The sequence below is a fragment of the Pseudophryne corroboree genome, chromosome 3 (genome assembly GCF_028390025.1).
Source record: "Pseudophryne corroboree isolate aPseCor3 chromosome 3, aPseCor3.hap2, whole genome shotgun sequence".
In the NCBI taxonomy this organism is placed as follows: Eukaryota; Metazoa; Chordata; class Amphibia; order Anura; family Myobatrachidae; genus Pseudophryne; species Pseudophryne corroboree.
In genome coordinates, this window is record NC_086446.1 from 626,029,504 (window position 1) to 626,040,964 (window position 11,461).

Sequence of the window (11,461 nt, forward strand, 5' to 3'; positions counted from 1 at the left end):
GCACTTATAACCACACCGTTTAAATTCTGATAAATCCCAAATAAAATGCAATGCAAACTACAGTATGATTAGTAAATGTAAGAAGCGCAGTGGTGCTGCCTGCAGTACGAAGCACAGTATAAAGCGCAGTGGGGCTGCCTGCAGTATAAAGCCTGCTGTATTGCGCAGTCACACCACTGATTATTACACAGCACAACTTTTACTTGTGAATTCCAGTATGACGTTCTCGTAGAGCACATGCTGCTGTCTACACAGGGCAGGAATTTCCAGGCAAAGCAGACAAATATGGTTAGGAGGAAGTAGGAGGACTATATAACCATGTGTGCTGCATACACAGAGATCATTCATTCACAATGAACTGCAGCGTTGAGGTAACAGTAGCACCCGGCTCACACTGGGGTTTACAGCCGGCCTCAGGCTTTCTGCAGCCTCTGTGGGATCGGGTCACATCCAAAGAACAGATAATTAGATCTCCCTTGTATCCAGTTATTTTCTCATTCACAGTCTATATGGCTTTCTGCATTCCCTACCTGGCACTGGACCTTCTGTGTCACAAGTTACCTGCCTTGAAGAAGTACCAAGTGCAGCCAAAATCCAGACCCTCACTGAGCATGATTTTGCACTGCCTGGCACACACTGTCTACAGTCACTTGGTGTTCATCTTCCCAGTGACCATCGCCTACTGGTACTGGAGACCAGTGCAATTGCCACCCGTGGCACCAGAACTGCATCGCTTTATACTGGATATCATTGCCAGCCTGCTGCTGTTTGACTTCCAGTACTTTGCCTGGCACTTGCTGCACCACAAGGTCCCCTGGCTGTACAAAAACTTTCATAAGATGCATCACAAGTACACTGCCACCTTTGTGCTGGCGACACAATACTCCAGCGCCTGGGAGATGCTGTCACTGGGGTTCTTTGCTAATGTCAGTCCAATACTGCTGGGCTGCCACCCAATGACTGAGATGGCTATCTTCATCATCCATATTTACCTGTCTGTGGAAGACCATTGTGGCTATGACTTTCCCTGGTCTACACACAGGTTAGTCCCATTTGGCTTGTGCGGAGGACCAAGTCACCATGATCTTCATCATGAAAAGTTTGTGTCTAACTACGCACCGTACTTTACTCACTGGGACAAACTGTTTAATACACTAGCAAGGCAGAAGGTGAAAGAGCCAATTGCCTACTCTCAGTACTCCAAGACTGAATGAAGAACCACTTAACATACATAAATTGAAAGTGTGTGTGCACCTGAAAGCTGAATGGTCAGTAATTGTACATGACCTGAAGCTTGGTCCTAATCTGCTATCAGATCTCCAAGGTCTAAAGGGAAGAGACTGGACGCTGTGCCTGTGCTTCAGGGCCGATGGTCAACTGTTACATAAATGGGAACATGGTCTGAATCTTCTCCCAGCACTTCAAGACATAATACAGTACAGTTACCTTTACATGAACTTCACCTTCATGCCTGAGCCGGGACCAAAATCTATACAAAAACTATTTATGAGTGACTCTGCCAGAAGAAAACGGAGTCTGCTAGTGTACTTTGATATTTATTTATTTATTTATTTGTTTATTTATAATATACTAACGTAAATATTTGTCTATTGAGCAATAATGTGAAGTTTTTTTACCAAAATCCATTGTGTATGACACAATTTAAACATTTCTATAGTTAAGATTTTAAAATGAGTGAATGATGTTTAAGTTAAAATTAGGAGAGCACATGGTACATTCTAATTATACATTATATGTATAATGGTTACAGTATAATTTTACAGTATATCTTTATACGTTTTACAGTAGGACCAAAAATGTGATATTTAAATGGTATAGTGGCTGATAAATGACAGCAGTTTCCTGCATTGTGTTGACTGACAGTATTATGACAGTATTATGATTGTATTATTAAGGTATTGTAAATGGATACATATAATGTAGGGCACAGCATGTGATGAAAGCTCACGGAAAGTTGTTCTATAAGGATGTAAAGGTTGTATGTGTAAAAAAGATGAATAGAAATGGGTTTAGGCATCAAGCTATACTGTATGTTTCACAAGGACTAAGATGAAGTACAGTATATAGAAGGATGATTCCAAACTACATTTATCAAATAAATGAATGTATTAAAATGAAGGTTTTGCACAGAACATAGAATGTTCTAACATATATTTTTTAAACAAAATATTGTAAATACTGAATTTATTTTTTGTTTGTTAAAAACATTTTATATTTGTACATTAAGTGATACTATTAAATTCTCATTTTTAATAGAAACAAATTGGAAGTCAGTGTTTTAATTGTCTGTATGTATGTTCTCCTGGATTGTGTAAAGTTCTACATCACATACAGTATGTAGACCAACATCCTTATATTATAAAAGATTAAAATTTAATGATGTTTGTGTCTTAAACATATTAATCATAACTTTATGTCCAAGCTTATGTCTTCTGTTTAAAGAAAAAAAAAAGTCTGTCACCTTGCCCAGGAATGTGGAAGCAGCCAAAGCAACATTTCCCACACCTGTACCTGATATTTCTAAACAGAAATGCTCACACATACTGTAGTTCAGTCATTCCTTTAGTATTTCATTCAAGAGAATTATTATCTTTTATTCAATTATTTGCTACAAGGGTTTTTTAGTGCTGAACTTGGTGAATAAAACTGACAATGAGTTACACAAGTATAACTAATACAAACAAGTAAACTAATTTGCAAAATTACAATGGCCAATTAAAATATTTGTGTAGCGAAAACGAAAAGGCGAGAGACCTGCTCGCATGAGCATGCAATCTATAAAAATGCTTAACAGAAAGCATCCTGAATGTAGCCTTAGGGTATGGACACACAAGGTAAAATATAGCATAAGGTTGAGTTAATTAAGCATAAAAAGTAAATAACTTAATACCAGCTTAGTATTTTTGACAGAGCCACTTAAGGTGAAGCAACTAAAACATATTGAGGAGATGCATCAAACATTGTAAAGAAGACAATGTGGAGGTGTTACCCAAAGCAGCCAATCAAATTCCATCTATAACTTATCTGGTATATTCTATGTATAAAACCTTCTATAGAAGACAAAGTGGAGGCATTACCCATAGCTGCCAATCATATTCCATCTATAATTTATCTGGTACATTCTACAAAATGATATCTAGAATCCGATTGGTTGCTCCGGACAGTTTCATATATCTTACCTTTGGGCCCTTCCCAGGTGACAATGATACAGCAAACTTCCTATATATAGTATATCGCACACTTTTTCTTTGTGTGGGTCTTATTAAAATAGTGCTGCTGGTACAATAAATTAGGAGCACCGGCATATCTATGATGGGTGCAGTGTGTGCTGTGCACATGCGCCTCTCGGGTCCAGGGGGGCCCACACCGCACATACTGCACCCAGGGCCATTTTCACTGTGTTTTGCACAAAAGCAGCAAGGGGAATCTCCAGGAAACTGTCTACAATGCCATTTTCCTGGTGCTCCAAATCTGAATAGCAGACTCTGGCACAGTGATAGAGTCTACAGGCGGAACCGTCAATCACAGTGACACGGAGGTTACACTGCCAGCAAGAGAGATAGGAGTGGCCACACGGAGTCTGCACACAGGCCCCCTTCTCTCTTAATACGCCCCTGATTAGGAGGATGAGTAGCCCAGCACTTAAGGCCTCTTCCTATATGTATCACAATGACACAGAGAGACTTAGCAAAGTCCACATCTCAAATGTAATTTCTGATTCTTTGGACAATATTCAATTGTTATGGCACCGGCAACCACTAGATGGCACCCAATGGAGCAATTCAATTGTTGCTTCTTTCAGGCACATGTTTCCAGTGTATCCCAGTGATGACACTGGTAAAAAAAAAAGATGAATAAGGCCCTAAATAACCCCCCAAAAATATGGTTTGGTCATTTAGACCCAATGTCCATCCTAATGGACATTGATTTGCTGGTGTTGTAGCTCGTACACCAAAGCATTGCAATTCATTCTAATTTGGTATTTTGATACTCTAGCAACTTCAATTACTGTTTCATTATGATTTTGAGGAAATGATTGATAAAGGACATTGTTTTTCTTGTAAATGGGCTACTCAACTCGTGATGATCTGTCTGGGAGAAGCCATCTTTTCCAAATCACATTGGCCAGTGCTGCCATCTGCCGGAAAAATTTCACTGTATTTTCGTACCTTTAAATAGACATTGGATGTGAATAGCAACTGTCATCGCAATACAGTCTACACAATCTATGCAAACATTGTGGCAGCACAGACTGGGTGATAGTTACCATTACTGCCTCACAGCACTGAGGTCCTGGGTTTGATTCCCACCATGACCCTAACTGTGTGGAGTTTGTATATTCTCCCCGTACTTGCGTGAGTCTCCTCTGGGTTCTCCAGTTTCCTCCCACAATCCAAAAATATACTGGTAGTTTAACTGGCTTCCAACCAAAATTAACCCTTGTGTGCATGTATATGTGTTAAGGAATATAGATTGTAAGCTTCACTGGGGCAAGGACTGATGTGAATGGCCAAATGTTCTCTGTAAGCGATACAGAATATGTGTGCGCTATATAAATAACTGGTATAATAAATCATAATGTTTATTTAAATAAAGGGTTAAGCATGTCTGGCCAGGATGCTCTGTTGATATATAATCATATGGGCACTCTTGGTATAATATGGGCACGTCTTCTGCAATAGAAACAGAAAAAAATAGATAATGAGGTTAAAATTTAGTTTAAATGTGCTAGATATTAAATGACAGGCGTATCTGAAAACTATTTGTGGGTATGGCTCGTTTTGACCACAGTCTAGTTTTGTATGCAACGCATCTAATTTGTGCTATTTTTAGTGTTTTAGCATATAATTGTAATTCTGTATTAGACATGGCTTATCATCGGCTCTAACCGTGCAATTTAAATGGGCAATGATGGTAAACTAAAATCTCTCCTAGTGTTGTTTTTTTATATCATTGCCTATTTAAATCCGCCAGACAAAACTGCTGACAAGTTGCCCAAATAGATATGTGTTTTTTTTATTTACTGCTCATTTCACATAAAGATGTTGGGACTTTTGTTCAACTAATTTGTTTTTTAGTGCAAATCTTATGCAAATTTAGTTTAATTTCAATCATACAACAACAATATTTTCAATAACAACACTGTTGTAAATGTTTTAATCATGACAAGCAAGGCGGTTCAGCTGGCGGCATTAGTCAAGGCATGATACCCTGTGGGTGGCATGGCTGCTAGCTCTGCCCATAATGCCAATCCTCTAAGTCCATCCTGCTTAGTGTTGGCTTATTCTCTGAGTGGGGAATGAGTCCTCATGTATTAGAGGCAGGGAGCCATAAAGAGAAGTGGCTGCTGCCCAAGCGCACCACAATCAACCTTGCGGAGTGACAAGTTTGGAAATATCCACCTGCGTGTGACTGCATATGCAGGGAGAACAGCTGTGTTTTATATGCCCAGATTCTACCCTTCAAAAGTCTCCTGATTAGACTGACGAGGTACAAATATCTCTCTCCATTTGCTCTTTACTTCTTCCTGCATTCTGCATCACTTCAAAGTAAGAACAAAGTGGTACTTCATATATGCGTACAGGAAAATATGGATGTACACAGTACTATCAGATGGTGATGTGATGTTATAAGAAGATATGGGAGATTGAGATATACAAAGACATTGACATTTGAGTGGGATGAGTATATAATATTACAATTTTGTGCTTTACCCCAGGGGCAGATTGGCCATTGGGCTCACCAGGAAGATTCTTCGTAGACTGATGTGTCTGTGGAGCCTGTTTTGTGTGTGATCATGTCACCACATAACCGCACTCAGTACACTGCATTGTCCCCATTTATTTTATAGGGCCACTTTTAGGTCCCAATCCACCCCTGGTCTCAGATGCAACTGCAGCAAAATGCGCAAGGAAAGCTGCAATTGTGTAAAATCAGGCCCATTGAGGTTTGATCCCACCCCCTCATCAGGCCCCACCCCCTCAACAGACCCAACCCCTCATCAGGGTCGGATCTAGACTTTTCTTTTAGGGGGGGCGGTTTACGGTTTAATCTTGACCCCTCCCCTCTCCAGTCCTGACTCCTCCCCTCTCTCGTCTTGACTCCACCCCTCTCATCTTGACCCCTCCCATCTTGACTCCTCCCCTCTCCCGTCCAAATTCATCCATCACACAAATAGGTATAATTGCAGGTAAAGGATTTGTTAGTGGATGTTAGGTATAATAATCACTTCTACAACACATCAAAGCAAAGTTGCCCAATATGACATCTATCCAAATCCCTCCTTATGTTCATCATAATGTATGACACGTCATGTACAATTGTGATACCTACAGTATAAAAAGTTATAATCCCCTAATATTGGGGTATAGCAAAAGAAAATTAAATATAAACAAAATGTCTGGAGTAATTATTTGCAGCTATTTCTCATCTTAATATGAGGTACTGATATAGAGACAGTCAATCATCAAGGTTTATATGTCAACGTCGTTATGAAATACAGTATTATCATAAACCTTGATGATTGACTGAATCTATATAAGCGCATTTATATTAAAATGAGAAACAGTAACAATGTGATAATACCTATAATTCCTTTCTTTGGGATACTAGCAACTTTTATGGATACAAATGGTAACAACTGGCATTTTATGTGTTACTGAACCAGGAAGGGAAGACACATTATAATACCCTGTTATATTATTATAATAAGGGGAACTGCTGAATAGTACCAAGGGGATTTTAGGCACAGAGTCTTGGGGGGTTAGACCAATTATTTGATAATCCCACACAGTACTCAACACTTGCCAACCCTAATAGATGAATTCCACATTTGTAATTGTCCAATAATGGAGTTTGAGACTAACCAGGATTAAGTGAGAGTACGTAATACTCGCAGGAGTTCACCTGTAGATTAAAATCCCTTTTGCATCTATGTGCCACATAGGTTTGGGAAATCCCCCCACCACCCTTTTTTTTCCAGAAAAATGTTGCAAGTATACCATAGTTATCTGATTGATACAATTAATTTAAGGAATTATAGGTATTATCACATTGTTGTATAGAATTTAGCCAGTGCTACTGCATATGTAGGTTGTTCATAAATATACCACTTCAGATACAGCGGATGTCATACTTCTTATTAGGCTCATTCAGCTATCTCCAATGAAAGGGATAAGCAAATATAGTGAAGTACTGTTTAATAATTGTAAATTTCAGCCAAACCTGAGCCTGCACCAGTGGGAGAACCCAGGACTTGCACTGTTTCAAGTGCATTCTGAACTGCTTAAATAACAGTTCATGTCTAGCTGGAATTGTCAAAATTTGGCCACTTGGAAATACATGTGATCTGTGTGGAGTTTATATGTTTTCGTTTTTCTCATATTAAATCTTACAATTATTAAACAGTGTTTCACTATAATTGCTTATCTCTTACATTTTGGGTATATCTGAATGAGCCTAATAAGAAGTATACTGTGAGATATGACATCTGCTGTATCTGAAGTGGTATATTTATGAATGACCTACATACTGTATGCAGTAGCGCTGGATAACTTCTATTCAACCTTTTTTGGCACATATTTGGTGAAGATGTGAGGATACCTTTAAGTAAAATATTGAGCTCACCGAGCTGCTTTTTTTCTGCTTGTGCGCACTGCTAGGATTGTCTATTTTATAAATCTATTATCAGATTGTTAATGTTTCTCATGTTAATATGAGGTGCTGATATAGAATAAGTCAATCATAATTAATCCAGACATTCTGCTTTAATTTAATATTTTTTTGCTATACCCCAATATTAGGGAATTACAACTTTGTATACTGTAGGTATCACAACTGTACAGGACGTGTCATAAATTATGATGAACATATAGATGGTATAATAGAGGGCCATCAAAATACGGCATTTGTGGCAACAGTAGTGACAAGACATTGGGCATAATTCAAACTTGATCGTAGCCATGCAGCTACGATCAGTTACTCAGACATGCGGGGGGGGGGGGGGGGGGGGGGGGGGACCCAGCACAAGGCTAGTCCGCCCCGCATGTCTGACTCCCCACCGTACAAGTTCAAAACCATCGCACAGCGGCAATGCTTTTGTACTTGATGAGTAGCTCCCTACCAGCGCAGCTCCTGCGCACAGGCAGGGAGCTACTAGTCACTGACCGGGTCACAGCGGCTGCGTGTGACGTCACGCAGCAGCCTGCCCCCCGCACGGTCCGGGCACACCTGCGTTGCCTGGACCGCACCCCTAAAAAGGCAGCAAAACGCCACCGGCCCGCACCCTCCTGCCCAGCGTCCGCCTCTGCCTGGCAGGGCTAAGATGGCCGTCGGCTGTCTGGCATGCACCAGCGTATATGTGCAGTTCAAACCTGAACGGCTGCTGTGAGAAAATGCACAGCAGTGATCAGGTGTGAATTAGGCCCCTTGTCTGTAATGACATCAGTTATAAGAGAGTGAGGCTCCCGAGGACGCACCATATCAAGCAATTGAAATATTTCTAGGGATTTGGATAGATGTTATATTGGGGGACTTTGATTTGATGTGTTGTAGAAGTGATTATTATACCAAACACCCACTAACAAATCCTTTACCTGCTTATCTTGCAATATATCCCTACCAGCTATTAGGGTGCCATTTATAATCAAGGGATCTCTCCCACTGATATATAAACTGATGCACATTATAGGACCAATGCTATACAGGAACTTGAAGACGTTAATACTCATTTGTGAGGCTATAGTGAGGGCACCTTGTAGGGGAATTACACGGTGAGGACAATTCCGAGTTGATACCTTGTAGAAGGAGTATGGTGTTATGAGAAAGTAACCAAATAGAGGACAGATTAGCATACACCATATTTCTTGTATAGCATTTTTATACACATTTTCTGTACTTTTACACGCATCTCTCTATTATTTTAGTATTTCACTGACAGGACATGATATGTAATGTTTAATATTATGAAATACAAGGAATATTTTAAAACCTATAAGTGCATCTACTACAGACATCCTCTGTTCTACTGTATCGCACATATGTGAGACTCAACCTGTAATACCCTGCCTAGGGAATATGGCAAGAAGATCTCTTACTGGCTGGTTCCTCTGCAACAGGCTGGTAAGATGGTCCCTTTTCCACAGGCTGGTCAATGGTACAGATTGGCAGGAAAGTCCCTCTGGCTGGTCTCTGGGTGCAGGAATGCAGCATGCTCTCAGTGTGGAAAAAAGTAAACACACTATAGTATACTGTTTCTATTAGCCCACTAGCCTGTCTTATAAGTGAAGCCACGCCCCCAACACACAGCCACTTCCTGGATCTGTTATCAGCAAGGAGACGCTGGGGAGATGAAAGCAGTCTCAATCAACAAACTATGTTGATTGATTAACTGCCGTGCAGGCCAAAAGGGTGAGTGAGGAGGAAGGGGCACCCGCTGTGAGCTGCTGCGACTCACACCACTGACTATAGCTGACTGACTATAGCTGACGGCCAGCTGAGATAGGAAGGGGTTAAGGAGCAGGACTTCACAGACAGATTGTCTGTAGGCAGAAGTGTGCTAGGGGGGGCGATCGCCCCCACCGCCCCCCTCTGTATCCGTGCCTGCCCCTCATCAGAACACCCCCCACATTAGAGCTGGTTCCACACATTTCCTGGGCTGGTTTTACATACCAATCCACCTCTGCTTTACCCCAAGTATTGAATGAATTAACTTCTCAGAAATGAACAATGAGTATTTTTAACCACTTAATTGACAATTTATTTCACCGAAAACCGCTCCGAAATTGTCGGTTTTTTTTTATGAGTGAATTAGGTGAAGAACATTATTTTAACCCTATCCCAAATGATTTTAGTTTAAAAAAGGAAAAAAAATATATATATTTTTCCAAACATCGAAACATCGATCGAGAACATCATGACCATCGGAACATCGAGAACATCGCGACCATCGCAGCTTTCATTTTGAAAGCCGGGACAGCCTGCAGGTATGCAGGGAGGTCAGGGGGAGGCTTCGGAGGGTTCAGTTACACTCCCCAGCGGCTGCCATTGTCTGCAGCCACTGGAGGGGGGGGGGGGGAGGGGAATCCTGCCATGCTGACCAATCAGCAGTGATCGGCAGCACAGCAGACACAGGGGCAGACAGAGTGCAGGGAGGCAGAGGGACAGCAGCAGCTGAGGGAAGTTTATCTTTATCTTCCCTGCCGCTGCTAACACTCTCTATCTGACTGGACGCATTCCGTGCGACCAGGTCAGATAGAGCACTTGCAGACATGGGGGTAAATTTACTAAGATTCGTATTTTCCCGTTTCAGGTCAAAGTTCAATCACGAATGACATCGAAAGTGTAAAACTGCAACTTTTTGAATTTGTTACGATGGATTTACTAAGCTGTCGTATTCGGGTTTTTCTTTTCTTCCGATGTCGATGTCATTCGTGTTTTTTTTGTGTTTTTTACGGCAGTGATTAGCAAAACACTGCCGACTTTTTTACAATTAATCTCGGCCGGATCTGTGTGATCCGTGCTGGGGTTCTATTTTTTTTTTTTTTTTTAAATTAAACACTGTAAAATTAAAAAAAAAAATTGCGTGGGGTCCCCCCTCCTAAGCATAACCAGCCTCGGGCTCTTTGAGCCGATCCTGGTTGCCGAAATATGGGAAAAAAATTGACAGGGGTTCCCCCATATTTAAGCAACCAGCATCGGGCTCTGCGCCTGGTCCTGGTTCCAAAAATACGGGGGACAAAAAGAGTAGGGGTCCCCCGTATTTTTAAAACCAGCACCGGGCTCCACTAGCTGGACAGATAATGCCACAGCCGGGGGTCACTTTTATATAGTGCCCTGCGGCCGTGGCATCAAAAATCCAACTAGTCACCCCTGGCCGGGGTACCCTGGGGGAGTGGGGACCCCTTCAATCAAGGGGTCCCCCCCCCCAGCCACCCAAGGGCCAGGGGTGAAGCCCGAGGCTGTCCCCCCCCATCCAATGGGCTGCGGATGGGGGGGCTGATAGCCTTTGTTGCAAAAGAAAAGATATTGTTTTTAGTAGCAGTACTACAAGTCCCAGCAAGCCTCCCCCGCATGCTGGTACTTGGAGAACCACAAGTACCAGCATGCGGCGGAAAAACGGGCCCGCTGGTACCTGTAGTACTACTACTAAAAAAATACCCAAAAAAACACAAGACACACACACCGTGAAAGTATAATTTTATTACATACATACACACATACATACATACTTACCTTATGTTCCCACGCAGGTCGGTCCTCTTCTCCAGTAGAATCCAAGGGGTACCTGTTGAAGAAATTATACTCACGAGATCCAGGGGTCCAGGCTCCTCGGGAAATCCAGGGGTAATCCACGTACTTGAAAAAAATAACAAAACGGTGTCCCGACCACGAACTGAAAGGGGACCCATGTTTGCACATGGGTCACCTTTCCACGAATGCC

General features: G+C 41.6%; 1 protein-coding gene across 1 annotated transcript; it reads left to right on the forward strand.

The window, feature by feature from the left end:
• The first annotated feature begins 353 nt into the window (after positions 1-353).
• CH25H (cholesterol 25-hydroxylase) lies at positions 354-2,215 on the forward strand. The gene has a single exon (XM_063963248.1). It carries the CDS (start codon positions 354-356, stop codon positions 1,212-1,214), a length of 861 nt encoding a protein of 286 aa, XP_063819318.1. The 3' UTR covers positions 1,215-2,215.
• Positions 2,216-11,461: the final 9,246 nt, after the last annotated feature.